The sequence below is a fragment of the Dermacentor andersoni genome, chromosome 1 (assembly GCF_023375885.2).
Source record: "Dermacentor andersoni chromosome 1, qqDerAnde1_hic_scaffold, whole genome shotgun sequence".
Taxonomy (NCBI): Eukaryota; Metazoa; Arthropoda; class Arachnida; order Ixodida; family Ixodidae; genus Dermacentor; species Dermacentor andersoni.
This window is the reverse complement of record NC_092814.1, coordinates 228,363,745-228,391,297: the sequence shown is the minus strand read 5'-3', so window position 1 is coordinate 228,391,297 and position 27,553 is coordinate 228,363,745. Positions and strand designations below refer to the sequence as shown.

Below are 27,553 nucleotides of genomic sequence, written 5' to 3'. Positions count from 1 at the left end.
TCCGCCTAATTGGATAATTAGTCAGAATTAATTAATGAACTTCTAAAATATTATAATTAGATTAAAAGTGTCAATGACAAAATTGTAGAGCAACATGAAAAATTGCCAATACAGCTTTCTGTTGCTTAATGCGTGCCGCATAAAAGTGTTTTTCTGAGCGCGAAAGAAGCCCGCGAATACACGCAAAGTGCCTCGAGTGGCCAGTCCTGCAGCAATTTTGCCTAATTTTGCATGCCGACGGTGTTATCGCCCTTGAACTTTATATGGAACTTCACGGCGACGGCGATGGGTGAAAAGCGCTTGGAGTGTACATAGAATTGCTCTCACAATAAAAACTTTATGTAATAAAATCATATCGAGCGCTTCACAAAGGCTAGCAGATCGTCAGGTTCTGCATTGCACATTGCGCATTACCTCCCACAAGTTCTGCATCTGGAAGGAAATCAGCTGGGAGCTTATCTCCAGCTCCCGATTCCGGCGAAGCTCGGTGTTTTGGATGGTCCAAAGGCCGGACAGGAAGGTTCTGCGGTGGCAATGCTCCGGGAACAAGGCACCATCTTTTCCAGCCTGGTGCGAATAAACGTCGTAAATTTTAATAGGTACAGTCCCGGGAAGTTCCATGTTATACTAACCAAACATTTTAGCTCCAACACCATACACAAAATCTTCTTCGCGGAAGTGCTCGTGACACACGTGGTAATGAGTGGTGGGCTGCTTCCCCATTCTCAGCTTTATCAACCATGCATCCTCCTGTGGCTTGGTTTTGGGGTATGCACGAAAACTCACACTGGGCTCCGTTGAATACATTCGGCACAGCGGTACCGAGCAGTATCCATGCTGAAACAATAAACGTAATTACTGCCTTCGGAATGAAAGGCAGCATGCAGCGCTGGCGTGGCTGGTGGCAACAAAGGCGAGTCACATGATGTCGTTTACTACGTCACAGCGACAGTAGAGCTGGTCTCTCCTGTGGTGGCCCTCGAGGCCAGTATAGCCGCCCGTCTCACTTGAAAACGATGGCGTGCACAGTTTCTTATTCCGGCACCAGAAAGTTTCTGCCCGGGTCGTCGCATGCCACATCTGCAGCTATTGCCGCCGAACCTATTGCAATAATCATCTTCACCTATCTGTTTTGCAGCATGGGGTGCGTTGTGCCATTGGTAGCGTACTGCACGCTTTTAGTAGGCGATAGTCCAAATGCGCCGCCGTTCCCTGCTGCAGGCAACGCGATGTGGCCATCACGCTTTGCTTCGGCAGCATCTGGCGTCGCCAACCTGCTCGATTCACACAGATAACAGGAAAAAGAGGGGGAACGGAGTAAACATAATAGCACACAGCAAGGACAGGCAATACATAGGTCGGCACACTCATGAGTACATTTACTCAGTCATTTCAGTGACGTGAGTATGAATGTGAGTGAGTGCCGGTGAGTGTCAGTGGACGTAAGTATGAACATGACTGAGTACCTGTGAATGTGAGTAGGCATGCGGGAAAACGTGAATGAGTGACAGTGAGTGAGGGTGGAAGTGAGTGTGAATGTGAGTCAGTGCCAGTGAGTGTGAGTTTTGTGAGTGTGTGTGCCTCTGAGTGTGAGTCGATGTCAGTGAGAGCTGGTGAGTGTGAGTAGATATGAGTATGAACATGAGTGAGCACAAAGCCTGAAAGAAGTAACGGTGAGTGAGTATGAGTGAGTGTTCGCTTATACCTATGCCTCTAGAACGCTAACATATTATTGTCTCTTAGGTGTTTTTTTTTTCAGATTGGGGAAAATATGATAGTCAGAAGGAGTCATGTCGGGTGACTTGGGTAGATGGCACATCACTTGAAAGCCTAAGGAGGTCAGTGTTTCCATTGTTTCACCTGCAGTGTGTGACAAAGCATTGCCTAGCAACAATGACATCTTTGGAAAGCTTTCCTTGATGTGTTGCCACTACTTCGTCAATAAAGCACAGTAATATTCTGCATGAATGGTTGGACTTTGATGGAGGTAGTCCACCAGCAGAACTTCCTTCTTATCCCAAAAAGCTGTTGCCATTTGCTTCTGTGCCGACCTTTGCACACTGAACTTTCTTGGCCTGAAAGAGCCAATGTGCTTCAATTTTTTAGACAATTTCTTTGTCACTGAATCATAACAGTAAGTCCATGCCTTATCACCAATTATCAGTTTGTCCAAGAAGTCTTACCCATTTTTTGCAAAATATTCCAAAACAGTCACTGATGTCGCCACGTTTCTTCTTTTGTTAAGTTGTCAAAAGCTTTGGGGTACACTTTGCTGCAAGTTTTCTAATTTCCAAGTCATTGTGGATAATGGCACTAGCTCTCCCAAGTGATATACTCGGATATGTAGCAATACATTTAGCTCATGTTCTCTGGTCCACCACGAACGTGTCATGGATGGCTTTCACGCTTGCCAGCACAGAGACAAAAAGAGACCTTCCTCTGGGTTTCTCACTTTCAACATCAAACTGGCCAGTTTTAAAATTGACAAGTCAACATTTTATGGTAGTGCATGAAAAGCAAGTCACCCAGCAGAGTTTGTGACATTTCATCATACATTTGGTTCACACCTTTCCTTTGGAGAAAGATAAACTTGATCATGAACCTATGTTCTTTCACACAACTTTTGTGGAGTTGCTGCCAAGTTCACTTTGCACATATAAAAGAATAAGTTGACAACATAGGTAGCTGATTTTTACACCGTTGAATATAGATGAATTGGCCAATATAAATTGCAATTTGCAGCTACCTAGCTCAATCTTTTTCTGGGTAAGTCTAAGTACTGATCAGCACCCCCATAGTTATCTTTCATCCAAGGCATGTGCCCTTTGTCAAGGCAAGCACTGCTTTCCTTGACAGTGTTTATTTGTCTAGCTCACTCTTTCCCCCCAGTGGTGAGGAGTGGAAATTGGTACAGAAGAGTAATGTGAGGGTTAGAGAACTGGAAGCATTGGAAAAGGAGAGGGAGGAGGGAGGTGGGGTGTGCTGCAGGTTCTTGTGTGAATCGTACCTGATACAATCTTTCTTAATGACATGACCAAGCACCAAGGTTGCCCACTTACCAAAATGACATTATCTTACAATTGAAAATTAGGTCAGTATTTTTTACGCAGTTTAAAACAAGATATAGTTGCCATTGTGCTCCTCAAATTTGTAGCCTAAAATCATGACGTCATCAAAGTAGCTAATACATATTTTTTTTATGTTATGGAATGGTATCCATGACTCTTTCAAATGTGGTGTATTTGTAGAGAATGTCAAAATGAGATGTTTTTAGCAATGTACACATAGCATGTTTTTTTCTCCTGGCGGAGAGAGAAAGTCGGTGAAGTATGAAAAACACTATGTGACTATGCATCTGTGCACACAGGATAGCAGTGTCATCAAACAGTCTGTGGGAAAACAAACTTGACTGGGCAGCGACAATAACAGCATGCATGTTCTTTTCACGACGCCCAACAACTCCAGGCTATTATTGCATCCCAACATCAAGAAAATGTGCTGGCCTGAGCAGTGAGCCTGAAATGAATAGCTTGCTTTCTCACATAGACTGACGGCACTGCTGTATCATGTGCATGAGTATGTTGTTATAGGTATTCTTCATATTTTTCGTGCCTTCTCTCTAAACCAGGAAAAATAGACAATGTGTATTTTGCTGGAAACATATTTGGACGTCTCTTACATTTCTCTGCAATTCCCTAATTGGCATCTTGATGATTAGAACAGCAATTAAAAAGTTTGCTATTTACTTTTAATTCACCATCTTCAGTGAGAAACTAAATGATTACTCGCGGCTTCGCAATGAGGCACCAAACAACATGCACTTGCTCTGAATGACGTAGAATGATGTGCATCTTATTTAAGGTTTCATGCATGATAGCTGGGACACCCTGTATAATAGTTTTTACTGACGATGTTGTTACTGTGTGTGTGTGTGTGTGTGTGTGTGTGTGCGCGTGCGTGCGTGCGTGCATGTGCACATGTGCACACATTCTTTGAATAGAATTTTCCTTTACTCTTTATCCTCTTTTCCTGTAAATACTGCACAAATCTCGTGATTCAGTACAGCTAAACCTCGATATAATGAAGTACTTAACTTTTCATAACCTCTTGTCCATAGAACACCATGTAATTAGAACCTCAATATAATGAAGTGTGTTTGTACGCAATTTCAATATAACGAAATTTTGCTTCCGCAGCAGAGGAATGCTGAGAAAATAAATGGAAACTTCCACGGATGCAGATGGTGAAATGGTTGAATTACAAGTGGCTGCTTGCAAATGCACCTCTCAAATAGTGCTGGGTGCCGTGCGACAAGAGTGCTTGTCCGCTGAAGTGAAGCCGCATCATGTTCCGTATAAAGTCCAAGTGCAATAAGATCCTATCGCGTCCCGCGCACTTTGTGCTTTAGGTGCGAGTGAAAGTGTGCCAGGATGAGACAGTAAGATGGTGGCTTCATGCACGAATGCCACCTCCCAGCGCAAGCAAAGGGAAAGAAGGAGAGGGGAGCGAGCTTGCCGTAACATGATCAAGCGTGCGCGAGGTGAGGGGCGGGGAATAAGGGGAGTAAGCCGGCGCGTGGCTGAACGCACACGCAGCCACTCAGCCTGCTTTATAAGTAGTCTGCCCCATGTGCAAAGAGTGGGCCTGCCAAGACAATGTGGCATCATATAAGCTGTCTTCCCGCACGTTTAGTATTGAAGGTTGCATAATCTCGAGTTACGGTGACCCGCTGCAGCGAAAGGCAGAGAAAGCATTCGCTGCTCGCTGCTGGCGCTTTTCATGATAGCGTCGTCCCAGTGCGGGCGACGCTATCAGTCGCCGCAGCGGAGTGCACGCGAAAGCCTGGCTGACTTCGCTTAATTCATACCACCTGTGTGAAGATATTGTCGACCTGGCATGAAACCGTATCACTCGTCCCCGACTCCCAAATTCATCAAAATGAATTTTCTCTTTCAAATTTCCTTTTTTTTTTTGATTGCCCAATAATTTGGAAAATTCTGCAGCTCCTTTCCGTGTAAGGAAAATCGATTGGCGACTGTGAATAAAATGTCGAATTTCAATACAACGAAATTTTGATATAACGGAACCAAATTGCCGATTTTACCTGTTTTGTTATATCGAGGTGTGACTGTGTATGCTTTGAGATTAATAGCTTAGATCACAGAGGTGTGGCACGTAACTAAGTAAGTTCTTTGAAAGCTCTAATTTTATACAAACCACTTAAAATATTGGCTAATTTTATTGCCCCTTTTTTAGTTGCTTCTAAAAGCTCACTATAATAGAAACTTCGAGTTGTACAAAGGTTACCTTTTTAAATGTGGCAAGTATAGATTGTGTAAAAAATTGTGGAATCTCATTTCGAGTACTTCAGGGTTGTCATGTTATATGTGTAGGTGTTGATGTAATTGAAGGAATGAAGGCGCCAGGCCCAATAGTGTGCATTGTGGGAATGGGCTAGCATACCTAATCCCCAGTCAGCAAATGGGACTGATTGTTTTTTTGTTTCTTTTTCTAAATATGCCTTCTGTGGTTTATTATGAATGAAGGGCTCTTCGTTTCATTAACTTCTCATAGTTTTTATTCTTTGCAGGCACTGCAAAGCAAGGACTCTAAACCATGCACTGAGTCAGCAGTGGAAACGTTGACTGGATCTTCAAAAAAATCTGGTAAATTTACTGTTTGTCTTTTTATGGCAGAGCTTCAGTTCCTTGAAGCATATGTATGTATTAATAATTTACTTATTTATTTCAGAATCTGAAATTGGTACCGAGGAAGAGCAATCCAATGAAGCCTCTTCATTTGTCTCATCTGGCACCGAGGAGTTGACTCCCAAATTAGCTACTCCATCTGTTACTGATAAGTCAGGCCCAAGGACATCGGCGTCATCTGCTAGTTCTGAAATTGGGGATGAGCTAAGCAGTAAGGAAGTTTCTGTATCTGCTTCTAAAAGGGGCACTGAACAGCCTGAGGCAACATCTTCATATGCTAGTTCCAAGGCTGCTGAAGAACCATCTCCCATTTCTGAGATTGAACCAGATGCTGAAGACCCTTCATCCATTAGTGTAAGAGCCACTAATGAGCTACTGGCCCAAGATAATACTTCGGTTCTTGACAGGACTTCTAAGCCTGATATTAACGCAAGTGATGCTTCTCTGAAGAGCAGTACTGATCCAACATCTAAGACTCAACGTGCCACTGACAGAGACAAGACTTTGTTGAGTGATGATGACGTCAGTGAACACATCAGCGCAACAGCATCAGAAAGTCTTTTATATGAAGGAGATGTAGAAGATAAGGTCAGTTTGACTGAACAGCCTGTGGGAGAGGTTAATTTACCTGCCATGGACATGTTTGAGTTCCAGAATGACACAACTTCTGAGGGAATACTTCCTTCTATTGGCGACAATGAAACATCTTTGAGCCATGAAGTCAAAAACCTGTTAAATCAGAGCCCAGACGAGCAGCCTTCTGATGAAATGGCACAAGCATTTCAAAAGCATCCTTGTGAAAAACCATTACGTCATGCTGAAAACCTGAGCAAGGTAGATGGGCTTAAAGAGGCTTCAAGTCCTGCTAGCGTCAAGGCTGTTGATGCTCCGGCCACTCTGTCTAGCTTGGAGGATGAGTCAGCACTCACAGAGGAGGTAGCTGAGTACACAGAAGAGATTGTGCACAGTATAGTCATAAATTCAAGCCTGTCTCATGAAGAAGCAATCGAAAAAGGCAAGGTTGATAAGGCAATCAATAGCATTCTTTGTTATCTTCTAGAGGATACCATCAAAGCCCTCGTAGGCAGGAAGGACTCTTCTGTACCATTTGCTGAAGAATATGTGACAGTGAAAACAGCTTCATCTAATGAAATTGCCAAAATAACGCATGGTGAATGTACGCTCATACCAGGTGTACCTGCGTCATTAAATGAAGTGGTGCTGTTGGCCACAGAGAGGAGCACAGATGATCTCTACGTTCACGTCACCAGGAGAGAAAAATTGGCTGGTGCTGCTGAAGTCAAGATTGCAAAAACATCTGAGCAACTTGAAAGCTCTCTGCCAGCTGATCAGCCTTGGGCTACTGATGTGATCAATGCCATTTCTGAGCAGCTGGTTTCTGAGGCAATAGACTTTGTAGTAGGCATTGCAAAGGAGAAGGGACTGCTCACAGCCATGTCTGTTGAAAGTGACAGTCACAAGTCTAATGTAAGCCAGAAGGTGAGTGCGATCCTTGCGACCATTGAAGAGACAAGGAACAGTCGCGAGCACCAGAGGCCACAAGACCTGATGGTACTTTCAACGGATCTTGACGATGAGGAGTTTTCCTGGAAGGATGCTTCAACCACTCCAATTTTGACCTTGAGTGACGATGCACCTGCAGAGATAGAACCAAAGGTGAGTGTTGAGACATTTGTACTCACTGGTGTTCTTTTGTTGTGTTTGCCTGGTTCTTTTGTTTGTGTTGTGAATTGAGATACTCCAGACGCTCTATTGTAAAAATGGAACGGCGCGTCCCTCCGCCAGTGGCTTCCCTGTACCCCGAGACTCTCTTCAAGTTTGTGACATTGGTTGGGCTGGCCAGGGGGGACATCTTGGGTGGTAGGCAGGGCTATGGGAAGCTGGTAGAGCAGATGGAGGTATGGCTTGAAGGATCTGGTGTGCAGGCATCTTAAATGGCCGCTCTGACGAGATCTTAACATGTTTTAGGAAGTGCTCTTATTTTTATAACTGTAACTTAAAGAATCAATGACAGTAGATACATCAAACAGCAGTGCCTTCCTGAACAATCATCAACCTATTACAACAAAATTCTTGGTGCCAAAACCCGGGAACGGTTTAAACAAGGCCATAGAGAATCATCAACCGGATATGGCAACGATTCACTGAATGAGGATGGATATACAGAAGAAAAAAAATGTGAAGTCATTAGAGCTCAAGTCATGCGTTTCACGAAGGAAGCTGATGAACTTCTGGGCACCGCTTCTGCTGTCAGCCTGGACGAGGTAAGAGGTGAGTGCTCTTATAAAACGTCTGCAGCTTGTAGAGCAACAACTAAAGGATGTAGATGCAGCAATTGAGCCCCATCTTGGAACACGATGCGCAGAATGAATTCAAAACCATTTTAGAATACCGTGACATGATCACAACTTATATGGGCAGACTAGAATATAGAATGAAGTTGTGCTCCTAACAAACTGAAACGAAAAGTGCCAGCCAAAATGAACCAACAATCCAACGGGCTCCAGCCATGCAAATTCAATGAATGAAACTCCCGAAGTTAGAGCTACTAAAGCTCGACGGAAGAAGAAAGAACTGGCCACCTTTCTGGGAGCAGTCTGTGGTCACTATTCATAAGAATCCGGAGCTGAGTAACATTGACAGATTCAAGTACTTAAAATTGTTGCTCACTGGAGAAGTTGCTGCAGTGATGGCCAGGCTCCAGGTGACTTCAGAGTGCTACACTGATGCCATTGACCTCCTGCAGAAGTGCTTCGGGGACCCTGCATGCAAAGCTGGATCGGCATAAAACCAGTAACTTCTGCAACAAATGTGCATGGTCGGTGGTGTATGTTCAATTCCATTCAAGTGCACATGAGAGGTCTGCAAGCTCTTGGCATTGGAGAGTAATCCTACGAGACAGTGCTGCACCCTGTGCTACTCCGTGCACTCCCATGGGAGTTTGTGTTGAACTATCATCGATCATGGGCAGAGAAACGAGAGGAACAGCACAAGTCCTTGGCTGAGGATGACAATGCTTTGTCAACAACTTCATCTTCATCAGAATCATCCCAGCGGCTGCCATTTCGTCATCTACTCTGAACTGGAGAGCTGAGAACAAACCCTCGAGGACCAACCGGACGACATCAGCAGTAAGCAACCTCCCAAATATAACAAAGACAGCGCAATGGGGAAATGCCCGCAGCTCATCCGCAGCAGCATTGCATGGCCCCACACCGGGCATGGAATGCAAGCTCTGTGAATCAAAGGCTCATACAAGTCAAGAGTGTGACGCAAAATTAGATTTAAAGCAGAAGAAAGCTATTCTTACCGCAAAGGGAAGTTTTCACTACACGAAGTATGGACATCTTTCTGCAGAGTCAAGGTTATTTGCAAGAAATATCAACGGAGACATGCAACTACCATGTGCAATACTGCTTTCAACAGTGCTGCCTAGGCACAAGTAACTATTGGAAAGAATGCATGACAGGTCACTTTGCATGCCTCAGAAACTGGAGAAGATTCCCCGACTTGAACCGTCTTGATGCCAACCATCACGGCAGTGACCAAGGGAACGAATGAAAGGAAAGTTTCAAGGATACTGTTCAACAGTGGTAGCCAACGGACATTCATAACTGAAGCACGCTCCAGGGGAGGTGTTCTGTAAGAGTCCACCTAGTGGACATCTCTGTTTTGTCTGCTGCTGAAGTGCTGATTGGCTGTGGCGCTTGGCTGCAGTGGGCGCGCAGCCCAGCCCAGCCAATCAAAACTCCAACAGCAGACGATGAATCACCAATTTTACCAACTCCTTTACACTCAGATGTTTGTCATTTCTCTACAACTACGCACTGATGAGTGGGGCAGTTGTTTGCCGACATGTTTCAGTATATTTATCATAAAATCCTTTTCAAGTTTTCAGCTTGCAGCTTATTAATATCTCCAGATTCAATTGCTGAACTATGCTGAGCAAGAGACCAACCACATGAAATAAGGAGAAAGGGAAAAAAAAAAAATTTAATAACTTTTTTTTCTAATTTGTCTTTTCCTTTTTCCTTGTTCTTTTGCATTCTTGCTGCCTCCATTGGCACCACTTGAAGCATATGTATCCTTATTTTAATTAGCTTCTGGACTTGGTTTGTAAACAGCTTCATTCCACTAACTTTCTGTCCCTTATTGCTCTGTCTCTCCTGTTTTTCTTTTTTTCAGGAGCTCTGTTCGCGAGCCGTGCAGGCTGAAGACTGCTTTTTGTCAACAACCTCAGAGCAGGACTGGTTTGATGATGACTTTGGCTTAGGGCGCTCTGGTGACAATGCTTTGGCCTATCAACGACGTATTCCAAACAAGCCACCACCTCCTTACAGTCCCCCCAAGAGTGGTTTTATGTCAAGGCTGTTTTCTGAGGCTGTTTGGAAAGTACCTAACATGGAGGCTGAACTGTTTGCCTTGGTACAAAAGGCAGCCGCCTCTATTTATACAACAGCTTTGCAAGGAAAAGGTCTTGCCAACTTGACCTTTAGCCCCGAGTGTGTCAGTGAAAAGGCTGGTGCATCAGGGATTGATAGAGATAGCTACCGAGCCTACTGTGAGTTCCTGTTTGATCTCGTAAAAGAGACAGCACAAGAAATTTTCTGGTGAGTGAAATTTGTTGAGCTCTACCGGTCCTGTTGCATGGCAACTTGTAGTGTTCCTGTATGCACTCTCAAAGGAAGCAGTTGCACTCCTGCTTTCCACACACTCCTCATGCTGCCATTTGCCAAGTGAAATTGTATGGAATTTCATTGCTTATCAGAGAAGTTGACTGTACAGCTGCATTGCCTGTGCTGTGATGGCTTCAGTACTACCTTCACAATATTAAATGCTACACAAGGACGCAGATATACTGTGACTGCTCCAGCATTTTAAAGGGGCCACAGAGAGGAGACTGAGAGAAGGTAGGTGGGGAACGATCCCACGTCTTCGCATTACGCGCGCAATGCATGCATCCGAGCATCACACGCGTAATGTGAAGACGTGGGATCATTCCCCGCTTGCGACAAGTTGTTTTTTGATCCACTTTCATTGGCATTAATATATCATTTCTTTAATTCAATTCATAAGTACAAGTAATTTCCCCTATGTTTTTCTTGGTGTCTTTGTTTGTTGTCTTCTCATGATATGATTAATAAAATTTGGGCTCCTTGGTTAACACCCTTTTTTCTCGTTATTAGCAAGGTTAACTAACTTTAAACTACTATTACTTTATGACACATATTGCAATGTACGAATTGTAGCTGGCGACTCCGAAAATCGCATCCACTTGGAACAAATTCTGAGCATGACATCCGTTTCGAAATTTTTATTCCCAAATTTTGTAATGAAATAATGCAGTGATGGTCCAGTAATTTGTCAGCTTCGACGCAGAAAAGGTTTTTCTTTATTAAGTTTAATGATGCCTTTTTACTGTAAGTGTGATAATGCTTATCTCAGAAGTGCTGCTAGTTTCAAAATTTGTTCCAAGTGGATAGGCCTTGTCATATTACTGGCTTGAATTCGTATACTACTGCAATATGCGCACTAAAGTAGTTAGAGTTGATCAGGAAAGTTTTCTTAAGTGGTCAATAATGCACTTTTATTTCCAGTGTAACTAATGTCTGCCTCTCCGAGTAATACAACTCAATAAGTACAGTGCTCACGGATTGAAATAGGACACGGAGCATTTAGTACAACCCTACATATGTGCAAAGTACGCGAGAGCACAATGTCATGTCGCTAGGAATTCGGTCACCAAAGGTGACGAGGACTCCGATGTAAGTGTACGCGCCAGAATTACGTCGATGTGACACGAACTGCAGCCGGTTGAAGCGAAAGTATGCGCATTACTTAGCCCTAAATTGACGCGTTTCATTCCGTGAGCACTGTATATTTGTGCTAAATATTACAGGCAATTTTTAAAAATTGTGTTAATGTTAAAAAAGGCACCCAGTAAAATGGCACCATATCTTTGCAGCCATTACGTGAATATTTTATTAAGCGCGAACTGACACAGACATGAAAAAGTCGCATACACACACACTTAAAGGGTCCCTGAAACGGTTTGGAGTAATTTTGAAGACAGATAAGGTACAGCTGCAGTAAAACATTCAGGCCACAATTTAAGTGAAGCGTCTCATATTAACCGAGCTAAGTACGATGACAAGTTACCCTCCTTCCTAGTTATGCTTTTCTTCCTCAACTCATTTGCCGAGCGAGCGGGGCTAAGCTCTGCCTTCACTGGCTCTGCGTCATGATGTGGCGTCATGTTCTCTACTTTCGGTGTCTTGGGGTCAGTGTGCGAAGCCTCTCCAGCCTCTGACCTAGTCGTCTGCCCATCAATCCCCAGGGAGAACTATCCAAGCAGCGTGCATTGTCAGCGTTCTTTCACATTAAATGTAAAACATTTAGACATTTAAAAAGACAATGTGTTCAGGATTACACTGCTGCCAAAAATTTAGGCCAGTAGCAAAGTAGAATACGCTTGGTTACTGCTATATTAGCTCTGTGCCACTGGCTGGCTGCACCCTACAGGCCGCTCACGTTTGCGCCTCCACCCATCCTGCAAAATGCCCACTCCGCCTGCATTTACCGGAATACCGGACATGCTAAAACTCTTTATTGTGACAGTAATCCTCTGGCATGAAGTGATGGCTGTAAACGCATTCATCCTGGCGTTGATGGCATACTGACAGCCCAATGCACTGCAGCCATTCTGCTCGCCTGTTGCCTTGCAGAGGAACACAACGTTGTACTTTGACATGTTGCCTGTCGTTAGATTTGCAGCCCACAACGCAACAAGGGTGATTCATGGTCCTCGCAAACAGAAACCTCAAAACTAACCCTGACCGGGCAGCTCACGTCAAACTGACCACGTGGTAGCAGAAGTAGATGACACTTGCTGTGTGCCGGAAGTGCTTGAGTGTGGTGATAAATTGTTGTTGTATATTCTCTTTCTGTTACATTTTAAACAAATTAACCAACATTCCAACTATTATGAACAATATTTGTTCACCATAAAGTTAGAAAAATTAATGTTGACGCAAGATGGGTAGCCAATGGGTTAGCGCCCGCTAAGTATGTATAAAGTTGATGTAGATGGTGATGGGGGGACTGAAACTCAGGAGAGTGGCACCACTGCACTCAGTAGCTTTGCACATATTTAAAACCTTATAATAAATTACACGCTTTACGCAGAGCTCTTAGATGCGTCACTTAATGATCAGAAGTACCTACCCTAACGACTCAATGCATTTGTACAAAATCATCAGAATCATTTCAGGGTCCCTTTAATAAACCTCTCCAACATTTCTGCTCATTTGCAGTGCAGATCATTGCTGCTGCTACTATAAAGAGTGGAGTACATGTTCACAGCATCAATACAGAATAAGGTCTGAACTTTTAATGAACAGTCAACATAGTATTGAATAAACAAACAATTCCTAGTATTTCTTACAGAATTTTAGTATTTTTCAGCTTTCACTTTTTCCTCATTTTTAGAATTCTAAGGTTGGCAGGTCTGCCTATGGACTGTTTTCTTATGGGCGCTGCCATATTGCGTACGTAGTGGCACCATCTGTGGGAAGTCGGCATGCTGGCTTGGCTGAGCACCGAGTGCTGTATGCCAAGTATATGCTCAGCAGTACTTTCTGGTGGTTGTTCTTACACCGCACGGTCTATTTAGTAGGACATGGCATCTTCTACGTGGGAAACGGTTCTGTGAGGTATACTGAAGTAGTTTAACTTGGCATGACTGGAGTTTCTGCGACAGTGAGGCGGACAGCAAACCGTGCGCGATGTGTGCACATGTGTTTGAGCCTACAATCAGCCTCGGAGATCAGTTGCGTATTTCTGAAAATTTGTTTCACTGATGTGACCTTAGTACAGCATTCTCCCTGTAGTTGTAAAGTTGTGGTTTAAGGGCAATGCGTAGTTCAGAAACATACACAATGATTGTAACAGCCTGGGTACCATTCTGCTACGGTAGAAGTTGTATTTTTTCCTTTGACAAAAGCTTTCAAATTGTTATCTGTTCATACATTGTGGGACTACTCCATTTATTGGACAAGGTTTCTGCCCATGAATAAAATAGTTTGGTTAGTAATAATTTTGGCAATCCACATCGCCAGCGGGATAATGAAGAGAAGACGACGAGGTTAGCCGGAGGAATGTACCAATAAATGGGTTCTACTGGCAGTACCCTAGTGAAATCTTTACATTGGCGCAGTCGAAAACAGGAACCTGTGGAGGAGATGAATGTCGCGTTCAACGAAGGATGAACCACCATGGAAGGCTACAAAGCAAGTAACGAACAACATGCCAGGCCGCTGGAGGATGTCACCATGCCTGTTGTTCTATGGAGCGTTCCAAGTGCCTCTGGATTTACGGCTGACGACACTGTCACTAAAGGTACCGTTCCTGCTTCCAGTGAACAAGATGAGTCTGGAACTTGTTTTAAAGGACCCATCTTAACTCATGAAACTCAGCTAGCTGTAACGCCGCCAGACAGTGATATAACTGTTCTGAATGCACTGCTTGACCTTCAGAAATGCCAGATGAAGCAACGGCAGCAGCTGGTAGATCTTGTTACGCTGTCAAGATGTGGAAACAAGAGAGAACAGCCTTTCGTAAAACCAGACATATTTGATGTCAATTCGTCCGGTGTACACACCTGGCTTCGTTTTTATGAGCATGCTTGCTCCACAAACCAATGGTTGAGTGACGCGGATCGCATACAGAACATGCGGGCATTTCTGTATGGCAACGCACGGAAATGGTACGATCTTCGGTTAAGTTTGCAGTTGCATGAACCATGGAATGAGTGGAAGGAGAGTTTCTCTCGAGCATGCAAAAAGAATCCCGTGGAACTTTGGAATAACGCCATATTCTACAGACAGAAAGCAATAAACATCAGAGAGTATGTGTTGGAAAGGTGGCATTTAATTTGTACAGCCGAGCCCAAACTTCCAGAATCGTCAGTTATCGCCCTCATTATGCACGGTATGACAAGAGAGGGCCAGAAACAAGTTCTAGCTAGGTCGCCAAGCACAATGGACCAACTGCTTCAGTCACTGGCGCACGTCATGACGACAGATTTTAATATGCAATCAAAAGAGACAAGAGTCACAACTCTAGACCGAGCGACAAATCCATGTGAGGCTCGGTACTTCACAACCAGCCATACCTCCAAAAGTCCAGGCACTACAGGATCTCACCAATATGCTGAAAAAATGGTGTTCCTTGTTAAATCAGGCGTTCCGACAGTGCCGATGCTTGTAAACAACCGAAACATGTCAGCATTTATTGACACTGGTGCTTCCGTGAGCCTAATTAATGAAACTATAGTGGAGTCAACCAGCATCATATCCGGAAAGCCTATTCGTGTGTGTAGCTACGATGGTTCATCTCAGGATTACCATAAATGGACAACGGCAGTTCTTGAGTTTGATGGTCAGAAGTTCAAGGTGGAAGCGCTCATCGTGTCAGCGGTGAACTTCGCCTTTCTTTTATCACGACCAGACATGAAGAACGTGAAGATCAACATACTATGGAATGACAAGGTGACTATTGAAAAAGCTGAGCAAGATATGTGTTTGACGGAAAAACCCGATGAACGAAAGCCATCATGCGCAGAAGACGTGCCACTGAAGTTCCCCGAGTTAATCTGCATTGGGCCATATAGAACGGCACCACAGCCACGATTGAGGTGCCGTTCTTGCTGCGCGACAGCACAGTCATCAAAAAAAAGCCGTATAGTCTCAGCCATGAAAAGAAAGTATGGCTAAGACAAGAACTTCAAGGCATGTTAAAAGCAGGGATCAAGGCCATCGACATCCTGTTTTGCTTCCCCTATTACCATCTTACCAAAGGAAGATGGATCATTCCAACTGTGCACTAATTACTGAATGATAAACAAGCAAACAAGCAGACCGATCTTTTTCCATCATACGCGATGCCTAGGATAGATGACATCATTGACGAGAATGGAGGATGCGAATGGTTTTCACGTATAGACTTATGCAAGGGGTACTGGCAAGTACCACTGAAAGAAGCGACTAAGATGTTTACGGCATTTGTCACACCTTTCGACATCTACGAGTATAATCGGTTACCATTTGGCTGGAAGAATTCTGGGTCGTGGTTCCAGAAGATGATGAACGAAACGCTGAGCAAATTCATTGGAAAATTTTGCAATGTATATGGGATGATATCATTGTCTTCTCCAGGACAAGGGAAAACGACGAGGAACATTTGTGTAAAGTAGCTGAGGCACTAAACACCGCACGACTTAAAATTAACATGAAGAAAAGTGAGTTTTTTTGCAGTAAGGTGGTTTTCCTCGGAAGGGTATTTGATGGTGAAACGCAAAGCACCAACGAAGAGAGTGTTCAACGCATCAAGAAAATGGTGAAACCGTATGATGTTCATTCCCTCCTAGTGTTTTTGGGACTGGCGGGCCATTTCCATGCATTCATAAGAGCCTATGCCAGAAAAACCAAATGCCTCATCGCATTGACCCAAAAGGGCATGCCATTTATGTGGTCAGAAGAGTGTGAGAATAGCTACACTGAGCTTGTCCGCATCATTTCATCGGACCCTGTATTAATGCTCCCCGACTTCAAGCTGCCCTTTGAGCTCTATACCGACACATCTTATTATGGAGTAGGTGCCATACTCTACCAGCGTGATGCTACAAAGCACCAAGGAAAGGAGCTAAGGGTAGTAGGTTACTACTCTTCCACTTTTACGAAGAGGCAAGAAAATTATGCAACTACGGAGAAGGAAGCACTGGTGGTGGTGTTAGCCTTGCGATATTTCAGAAGCTAGCTACCTGGAAGGCAACCACTTCAAGCTACGCACAGTCAACCAGGTGTTGACGACCTGTTAGAGCTATCTCAGCCGAAGGGCAGAATAGCTCGATGGGTTAGCAAAGTACAACAATTCAGTTTTGACGTCATACATCGCCCTGGACAGAAACATCAAGATGCCGATGCCATCTCTCGACTCCATGTGCCGCATGAAGCCCCAACTAAAAATATAAACCTCTTACTGCTTTGGGAAGGCATGCAGGAACTGGAAGTGAAGAATGGCAAAATTTACGTCCCGGAGACCAAAGTGCCAACAGTACTGAAGCTTTACCACACTAGTCCAGAGTCAGGACGACATGACGGATTCTGGAAGACATACCATAAGATAGCCCAGCGCGTCACTTGGAAAAACATCAAAGAAGACATTACAAATTATGTGAAAACTTGTCATCAGTGTCAGCTTGTTAAAGCCAAGTACAAGCCTAAAGGCAACAGGATGGTCTTGCCAGAGTATTGTGATATCCTCTTCGAGGTTGTGCATCTTGATTTCGCTGAATTCAAAAAGAAGGGGGAGGGAATTAGGAGGACGCAAGCATTCCTTGTCGTTGTGGATGAGTGCACGCATTTTGTAGCCGCCAAAGCTGGAAAGGAGGACGCAAGCTGTGTGATATCATTACTGGAACGAGAACTCTTCAAGAACGTCAGAGTCGTCATCGCAGACAATGACCCTGCCTTTAAAAGCAAAAAACTGCGACTTTGGGCTGAGAAAAGAAATATCACCCTTCGCTTCCCAGCACCTTACCATCTGGAAGCAAATTCCCTTGCAGAGCGAGTGATAAGGGACTTGAAGATGTACATATGACTATATTCCGAATTCAAAGGCGGCTGGAAATGCGCCTTGGAAGCCACTGTTGCACATCACAACAGATCATATACAGCAGGCCTGGGATGCAGCCCCCATTTCGCGGCATTTGGAACGAGCTCATGGCTGCCAGCGGACCACGAATTGGGCTTAGTGAAACAAATTGATCTAAAGGAACATCCCAAGACTTCTCATCAGTGACAAAAATATAGAGCGACAATGAAAAAGAATTTTGACCGCAGACACTGCACAAAGATGCCGGAGATTGAACCAGATTCATGGATTCTGGTCCGAAAGGGACTTGATTCGAAAACGCCATTTACAGGACCTTACTATGTCATCAAGACAGCTTGACAACAAGGAGTGCTGAAGACAATACACTACCAAAGACCCAGTGGAAAAGTTTAAAAGGCTTCAGTTGTGAACATGCTACCATATTATCATCGTGGGGGCCAGGACAGCCGATTGGGAGTGTGTGGCACATCGCCAGCGGGATAATGAAGAGAAGACGACGATGAGGTTAGCCAGAGGAATGTTGCAATAAATGGGTTCTACTGGCAGTACCCTAGTGAAACCTTTACTATAATGGCATACCATACAGTGTGAATTACACTTGTTGAGCGACTGTCTGCGGACTGCGCAAGCATCCGAAGCAGTGGTAGATGCTGTGTTATAGATCTGTTCTAGGTAGTGCATGGTCCAAACATGCGACATGACCATGCAAAGTCTTACTGCAGCCGTTATCCCGTCCTTCTTTCTTTTCTTTTTCTTTTTAAAGAGAATAAAAATCCAATTTTTTTTGTTGTAGATTTTGTGCATCCTGTTTCCAACAATGCAGTCACCCGTATTACGGAAATTTTGTCCTCAGAAGTAGCCGTCATATTCATTTTTGCGACCATCTTCAAGTATTACTGCTTTACAGGGCAAAAAGGCATTGTCGAAGCACAAAGCTTATATATGTATCATGTTGGTTTCCCTACCGCAGTGATAGCTGTGTTGAGCAACGCCATAGGCCTCATACAGGAGTCTATAGTGTAGACATAGTATGGTGATTTCAAGTCTACTAGATTTGAAATGTGTGAGAATGATGCTGGTGGCTGACACAAATATTTTATGACTTGCACTTAGATGTTTTGGGGCTGTGTTGGGTTGGCGATACACCAGTATGCACTTGTGTTTTAGTTCCCACACCATGCGATCTGATAGTGAAAAGATGTTCTAATTCATGCTGGCAATTGTTCTCTTCATTGAGTCGAAACTGATACAGCCAAAATAGTTCAAAACACATACACACACTGCTGCTGGTGATGCATGTCGGCATGTTTGCACTGCCAAGAGAACTTTTCCGCATGCTGTAGTTACCACTGCAGCGAAAGGCTACACAGTGGTTCCCCGATGACCTTGTATGAACTGACATCACATAAATTTCACAGAGAACGCGCTAGAACATTTCCCATTCGTTCCGCAATATGTGACAGCAACACGCTCAAGCAGCACAGCGCTGCTTCACACAAGCCAGAGAGGAGGGAAGGCTCACCACGCTCCCTTTTCTCCTCGCTCGATGAAAAGGTCTATTGGAATTCAGCATGTTCCATGTGGAAGACCTAAGTAACCATTGTGAAGCAAAGCTTTCGAGAAGCGGTTTATCAAATGCTATAAATTAGTTCATTTCACTCCTGCATCTTTGGTGTAAAAGAAACTGGTGCATGCGACTGTGCTCTCACATACTTATGCTACACTATGTGATGCATGCAGTGATCATATCAAAGAGCTGTAGTTGTTGTTGGCACGATAGAAGTATATGTGTGATTGTGGCCTAACTGGGTTGAGCATCGGGCTGCTAAGCTGAGGGACAGGTGCGATCCCATCATCGAGCACGTAATTCAATATTTGTTATAATAGTTCATTATTCAAATTTAGGCTTTCCCTCCTATTCACAGCATACACTCGAGGATTTATTCCTTGACTCCATTGACTGGACTACAGTGCTACCCCTTGACTGAAAAGGGCACTGCTCTTGAATAATGCCCCTTGGTTATTCCCACAAGAAGAAATTGTTTGAGAAGCACACCTTTACTTCAAGCAGATGCATTCAAGCAGATGCTGAGAGCACCTGGTTACAAACGTTTTGCTCAGGAATTGCAGGAACTGAGAGTGTAGAAATCGAGCGTCATTGATCTGCAGTGACTCCTGCAGTCAAAGAGTGGTGCTTCCATTCACTTTTTTGGAGGTGAAGTGCTGAGAGGTCGAACATTATAAAGACTGAGTTCAGTAGTACAGGATGATGTGCTCCAGATCTTCAGAATTGCATTAAGATAGCTGGCCATGGCTTAAGGACTCGTGTAAATCATGTCTTGTACTTCTACAGGAATGTCATTAATTCTTGTAAATTCAGCTTGCAATGACAGTGGCAAATCCTTGCCTTCACTAGGTAAAATTCTACTTGAGTGCAAATTTGCGACAGCAAAATGACCGCAGGAGATATGTGGATCAGTGAGCGATTGTTCAACACCTGAGTTGATGTACAGAGTTAGCTCCTAGTTACTTAACACATTTTGTAATGTATTTAAGTATGTTGTTAATGTTAAAAGTATGGTTTCTGGCAGCTCATGCAGCATCACTGCATGAGCAATGGTTACATTCAGTGCTGCTGTTGTATCTGCTAAATATCTTGTAAAGAGCTTTAGAACCTAGTAAGTAAGAAAAAACTAGCTATGTTCACCTTGTATCACATGTGTTGTAAAGGGGAAATCTGCTTTCCCATGGAGTCTGCTCACTATGGTGCATTTCAACATTGTCCATAACAGTGTCACAAGGCTTGAAGCTCGGAGTCATGACATCGTGCTGTTGGGCCAGTACATTCCATTAAGGAACTGGCCTATGAGTGATGAAACCTGTGGTTTCAGCCATGGTTTCAGCCATGGTTTCATCACTGCTGTCACTCCTATAGAAATATTTAGCCACAGATGTGATGCAATGGTTCTGAGAGACCACTTTTTCTGTATAGGAGGTGCCAGTTTCGAATGCTTCAGCTATACTTGTTTGAGGATCCTCTGTAGAAAGCACACTGACTTTGCACACCTGCAGTAAATATTCATTGTTCTTCCTAAAATCTATTAGGAGTGTCAGTGGTATTAAACTGACCTAGCTGATTCATAACTAAGGTAAGTTTAACAACTGAACTGTGGACAGACGAAGTGTATGAGTAAGACTTACTTGAATAAAAAAGTATTCGCTCATATAAAAGTTAATTCATGTGAAACATAGATTACAAAGGCTGGTTTTGAGTGGATAATGTTGTAAAATATTGTTGCTTTAATAGGTTCATCAAGTGACATGCAATCAAATATAGCATATTTCGTGAAATGCTTCCTTCTGTTCACATTTGATTACAGTGTTAATACAGTCGAACTCACTTATAACAATATTCGGTGCCAAGGAAATCATATTGTTATAACCGATGCTAACCAATGCCAACTGCTAACCAGGTTGCACGAGAAAAACAGAATGAATGAATGAATTTAATGAATGAATTTATTTCCATAAATATACAAGTTTATGGAGGATATCAGGAAAAAAGTTGCAAAAGAGCAGCTTGACTAGACCTTAAACCTTCACGTCAGACAAGAGACAAACATCCAAAATATTTTAGACAGAAAAAGTACAGCCAGGACCCAATTATATAGCATTGCCACTTTTAAAAACATACTCAGATTAAAAAATATTGACTATAACAATAGAATATAATTATAAATGCTAGGTATCTGTACCAAAAAGAAAACGAACTAGAAATCCAGGAAAACAAGTGCAGTGGCTCACTTTCCTTTCTTTTTCTTCTTTTTCTGAATTTTAGTTTTTTCCCTTTTAGCACTCACACCCACTAGCCAGATTTAATTGTTATGACTGATAATTCAGCATAGAACCATTGTTATAAGCAGTTTATTTTGCCATAGAACACATACAAAAGTTGACGATGCATTGGCTACTTATTGTTATATCCGATATATTGTTAAAACTGGTATCGTTATAAGTGGGTTTCACTGTAGTACACTATTGTGACAAATGTGAAGCTTTTTAGATTCATAACATTTTATGATTGAGGCTCTTAATGTAGCAAGAAACTTTTGGGAATTAAGACTTCTTGCTTCACTTCAAAAGTTTTATTTATGTACTGTTAACCTAACATGCCTTCTAGTCATTGGTCCAGGAACTGATGTTTTGGTTGGCCTGTCATGGTCCAAGGAGTCTGTCCAAGCAGTTAATGGTTTCACACATCTGTGCCTATGCCTAAGTGCTGGCTGTGGTACCTTCTTCGCTGGTGACAAAGTGTGTGTTTCTGACAGATGGCTATCATTTTTTACTGAACTGGTTTGCAACTGCTGCAACATAAAAGCAGTGAAATATTCATAGAAGGTTGTCATGGCAACAGCATAATTGAATTTTGTACATTTGACTGCTTGCTTGCTCTTTGAATGAGGTTTAGGCTATTTGCCTCACAACAACCTCGCAAAAATATGAGCTATTGCAGTTGTGTCCCAATGGATTCTACTCTTTCCATTGAATGTGAAATAATGCACTCTGCCATAGAGCACTGCAGGGGCCCGGGCCAGCACGAAAGCCTAGACCTGGCCCAGCCCAGCCTGCAGGCCGGGCCAGGAAAAGTGTCTTCTAGCGGGCTCGGGCCCTGGCCAGGCCTGATGCTCTTGAGTCTGGGCCAGACTTGGGCTTAAGTCACGGTGCTAGGCCGGTGCTAGTTCAAAAGTGTGGTGCTTAATGGGAAAGGAAAAAAACTGTTGTGATTCGTTTTTCTCTTAGTTCTTGTTTTCTAAAAAGAATTTTAATTTTTTTGTGTACAAAAAGAAATTTTGTTATAAAAAAAATACTAATGACAGCTCTTGATACTGTTGGACTGTTAATGCTTTTGCTATTGCACTATTTTATAACTGCAGATATGATTATTTTATTGCAGTTGCATCATTTTGCTGCTTTTCATTTATTACGCTACTTTGGCGTTTGGTTTGTGGTTGCTGCAATGTAAAACGTAGATGGCTTCCACCTTAACCATATTCACAGTGTTCTTTGTGGGCTCTGGAGGGCTACTGTGGCAGTGCATTTCCCATCTTCATTATTCCAGTGTCCAAATTAGGATATGTGTGCTTGAACTTTTGGCTGCTTTTGTACCTAAGATAATTTTATATTTTTTTTTTTTTTTGTTTTGCTGTAAGAACTGTTTGCAAGAATATATTTATTGTGATAGCAATTGGGACACTAGAGGTTTGTTTCTGCTGCCACCATCATGCTGTCGCATTATTGATGTGCGAGAACAGCTCATGCATGTAGGTGTAGAAGGAGTATATAGATAATGCAGAGTTCATTGAGCTGCAAAAGCGTCGCCAAATTACGCCAAGTTACCTTTATGCAGGGTATGATACCGGGTAGTTGTTCTATCTTGTTCTGCACTGTGTAACCACATAGATCATACCTTCAAGCTCTGCTTAATTGGCTCTGACGGAGTCGGGGCAGTGTTCTGGCTTTCACTGGTGGCATGAGCACTGTGCACATGTACATTAGCATTCCTGCTGAGGAGCTGTGTGCAGAAGTACTTCTGCTGCAGTAATTCAGGAATGGCTCAACTTGTATACTACTTGTTCTAACTCATCAACGGCTGCGACGGTTGATGAATATGTTGCAGTTGATGACATGATGACGTAATCGTAATTGACAACCAACATCTTCGAAGCCATCTAAGGTGGGAAGGATGTGAATGCCAATGAAGGAACAAAGAATTTTGATGGTGAGGGAGGCGATAGCGGCATTTGAAAATCTGCAGCTTTATTTTGTGTAGCTCCTGTGCTTCACCTCTGAGCATTCTGTGAACTTGGATGGGATAAGGTTGGCTGCGGTCGCAAATTCTGTCGGACAACTTGTGTGCAGAAAAATTAGCAGCCTATTTCACCAAATTTCTCTTTTATTCATGTAAATAAAAGTTTTCTTTTGTTGAACGTGCTTATAGCCTGCTCTATTGTGAGTGGCATGGTGCATGACCTTCACAACGGAATAACCTGCATAACAAAGGATTTTAGAGGTCCTGAGTACTTCGTTATGAAGGTGTTTGACTGTATAATCCTTAGTGCTTATGACGTAAAGCCTACACAAGAGTTTGAAATGAAATGCCTTGCCCAAAATTTTTAACCCAGCCTTTGCTTCCATTGGCCTGTTTATGTTAGCTGTATTTGCTTGCTCTGTGGAAAAACGTTTTTTGAGCGATGGCATTTTTAAGGCATGTACACAGAGTTCCTCCCATGGTCCTGGGGAGGGCCTGGTAATGCAGGCACAGGCCTAGGTAGGGCCTGGGCTTACAGCCACGGGTGCAGGCCAGGCCCGGGCTTCTAACTGCGTGCTCGGGCCATAAAATTTGGCCCCTGCAGTGCTCCAGACCTACAATGCCTTACTGAGCACACTGTGCTACAATGAGACTCGCTTCATGAAAATCATATAAAACAATAGTAAATTTCCATTTATTTTGCCTTTTTGCAGCTGCTGAAGTTGATGCTTTAGTTCATTTGTGCTTTGAGTCAGTAAATGAATGTGCTTTTCAATTATCCAATAAGGGCTGTTTGGTGTTGCCGTTCAAGAGTCTATGAATTTGTTCTCTCAGACTATACCTGCTACCTAATTGAGCAAGGCTACAAAATTCATTAATGCAAAGATGGCAAGTGGTAACTGCTCAGCTGAGTCTAGCTTGAACCTAAAATAAAATTTGTAGCATTGTCAAGGCTGTGGTTGTATCTCACTGCGTCAAAGTTAGCCTTCGGTTAGTACAAAAAACTGCTAACTTGCTTAGCCACCCAATCCTTGTTCAGCCTAGGAAGTCCATTGAGAAGCAGCAGAAGTTTTCACTATATGTGGACCTTTTGAATATGAGCAAAAAGATCTGCCGTGTAGTGTGAATATTAATGTAGCCACATTGTTCCACTCTTTCATGCTTTACTTAAGTTTGTAGCATGAGTTGTGGCAACTTTTCTTACATCGTTCCCCCCCCCCCCATTTCACTATATTTTGTTACATAACAAACACCTGATATGGATGCGAAGATAACTTGGTGCATAAGAAAAGCAAGAAATAAAAGCAACCAGTGCCACAACTTGTAGTTGTCATTTGATTACTTAAGATATGTAACAATGCAACTTTTATTTAATTTTTTTTTTTTTTTTCAGCACTGAAGCCACAGATACTTCTCCACCATCCTGGCAGCGAAATGTGCGTCTTAGGAGAAAGCAACCTTTGCCGGCTACACTTGAATCTTTTGTCTCTATTGTGGGAAGCAAGGTGATGTCGGTGCCAGGACTCCATGAAAATTCTGAACTTGCATTCCGCAACTTTGATGATCAAGGACTGAATTTTGTGGACATTCTTCTCTCTTCCGAAGCTCGAGGAGAAGAGTCTGAGTGGGTGGATTACAGCCGCGAGGAAGTCATTGTCAAAGACCAGGTGGCCAATGCGATTTTTCACCTGTTGGTGGATGACACCCTTGAAACTCTGAAGTCACTTTGGCAGTTCAGATGACAGATAGTATAGCCCACGGTTCTGTTCAGTTTTTTGACGCAGCATGCTCAGTGACTGCAGTGAATATTCTTCTGTAGAAGGACAATTTGTGGAAGGCATTTACTGCTTGATTATAGGCATCCTGCACCAGTCAGACTGACTGCTGGTAGTAGAATTTGCTGGTCAGATAATCATGTTTTCAGACTTGAGAGCAGTTTACACAAAATGATATCACTTAACTAGAGGTGGGTGAATATTACATTTTTGAATACGAATTGAATACAAAAAGGAAGTATCGAATATGGCATCAAATATTGATTAGTCTAATGCAGACGCACATATTTGTAGAAGGAATATTTATTTCGGTATAATTAGGTACCATGTCTCTACTGACTAGTACAAAAAAGAGAGCTAATTATCAGGCACAAAGGATCAGTTCTAAACATGGTTACTAATTGTCCTTAAGAAACTATGAATAGCCTCTCAACCATATTAGAGACTGGTTGCAAACAAGCTTTCAGAGAAATAATGGCTGCTTTATGACTAGCTTTCCATAAACGCTAAATAAATGGCTGCCGAGAAAAAGGTTAGAAGTGGAAAAAGAGAACTAGTTCTGCTGAGGGACTTCTGTGCTGTAGACACATGTACAAGGGCCCATCGCAAGGAAAACATCGCAGGTTGTAGCATAAAAGATAAAACTGCTGCACAACTAGACTGCCAGTAATGTTAAATAACAGACAAGCAAACAACGCAGGTTCGTGTAAAACCCATTGTTTCATGTGATCAGGAAAGAGGCACACTCCCTGCTCAAAGAAACAACTCTTTCAGCTCTCCAGCCACGCAGAGCACGTCACTGTTGATCAGGCTTTTGCCATGAAACCGAAAACAAAGCTTGCATTACACATTTTGTTTTTGCATTGCTTCAAGAACTTTTGTCATTGTTTCATTTGTAATAATTTCCGGTACTTTGTTTAGAAGACCAGTATTCAGACTTTCACATTCGACTTTTGTGAAATATTTGGTTATTTTCAAATAATCGTAATGCTGAATAGTTCCTTTTCAAATACAAATGTAGTTAGTGTTCAGTATTCAATTCGTATTTGAAAATTTTGAATATTTCCTCTCCCCCACTTTTACAAATGTGCTATTTTCAACTGTGGGACTGCTCAGCCAGACAGAGCGAGAAGTGGTAGCAGATTTTGCCACAAGTTGATCTTGTTCTCATTCTCAATTGCCATTTGTGAAAGCTTGCAGAATAAATTGAATTTTTCGTTTTTCAGAAGTTTTATCGTCGGCCTGTGTGGCCATTTTGATTCCAACAGTGTGAACATTGACAAAAATGAAACACTGTTGCAATCTAGGATTGCCTATGTAGGATGGCAGGAACAGGATAGTGCATTTGGACACAGAGCTCCTGCACTCAGAAAATCATGAACAGGGGCATAAGTGTTCAGTAAACCATCATATTGAAAAGGGGTTTGGGAAGTAGCGCACAAAAGCACAACACAAAGAAGAGTATAAAAAATTATCTGGGGTTTTATGTGCCATAACCACAATCTGATTATCTGAAATGCCCCAAACCTTTGGCATTGTCCACTATTGGCAAGTTTCTACGAGAAAAAAAAAGTGTGCTAGAATTTTGGCTGGAAGTAGCAGTGCTCTCAAAATTGAATGCATTCGTCTGCACAAAGAATGATTGCAAGGTATTAATGGATGCAAATGTGCTGTGTGCTTTAAAAAATGTAATGCTGCAGTATACAATAACATTGCAGTATACAGTAGCATTGAGTGCACAAAAAACACCATGCAATACTCTCGTTTGATCCTGGCCGCGGTGGCTGCGTCTCGATGGTGGCAAAATGCGAAAACTCATGTACTTCGATTTAGGTGCACATCAAAGAAAGCCAGATGGTCAAAACTAATCCGGAGTCCCCCACTATGGCATGCCTCATAATCAGATTGTGGTTATGGCACATAAAACCCCACATATCAATTTTTTATACTCTTCTTTGTGTTGTGCTTTTATGCGCTACTCCCCGAACCGCTTTTCAAGAGGATGGTTTACTGAACACTTATGCCCCTGTTCATGACTTTCTGAGTGCAGGAGCTCTGTGTTCAAATGCATTATCCTGTTCCTGCCATCCTACATAGGTCATCCTAGATTGCAACAGTGTTTCATAAACGGCACTGGTTATACAGTTTACATATGGCCTGGTGTTCGTCTTTCGGCATCCAAGTATTTTGTCGACACATGATGCATGGACACCTCTTCAGATCTGTGCCCTTTCAAATTGGCCCATCCTGTTTTTATCTTTTTGTGCAGTGTCTTCCTTTCACACTGCTATGCATTCTGCAATTTCCCAAGGCCTCTTTTTTGTCTAGTATACTTTCAGACATAGTATACTCTAGTTATCAATGAAATCTGTCATGTTGAGGCTGTTGTGCTTCAACAGGTGCATTTGGTATTAGTTTGATTATTGGTATCCTTATTAGAGTATGGCAGCAAGTTACAAGTATAATCTATTCTTATGAGTTTGTGTAACCAAGTTTTAATGTCCGTACTGCCTCTGCCAGGACGCTATCTGGCTTAAATTGCAGCTTGATAGATGCAAGCCACAAAC

The 27,553-nt window shown here is 42.8% G+C and overlaps 1 protein-coding gene across 2 annotated transcripts in view; it reads left to right on the top strand.

Annotated features, from left to right (window-relative positions):
* LOC126547967 (uncharacterized) overlaps nucleotides 1-26,206 on the top strand; it is a 239,429-nt gene extending 213,223 nt beyond the window's left edge. Inside the window, exons 33-36 of one of the 2 annotated variants that reach the window (XM_055063336.2) lie at nucleotides 5,591-5,666; nucleotides 5,752-7,385; nucleotides 9,915-10,339; nucleotides 24,605-26,206. In XM_055063336.2, coding sequence (XP_054919311.1) covers nucleotides 5,591-5,666; nucleotides 5,752-7,385; nucleotides 9,915-10,339; nucleotides 24,605-24,953 — 2,484 coding nt within the window. In that variant the 3' untranslated portion in view covers nucleotides 24,954-26,206. Of the gene's footprint in view, nucleotides 1-5,590; nucleotides 5,667-5,751; nucleotides 7,386-9,914; nucleotides 10,340-24,604 lie in introns of those variants that run through there. The other variant, XM_055063337.2, reaches the window with a different exon arrangement.
* Nucleotides 26,207-27,553: the final 1,347 nt, after the last annotated feature.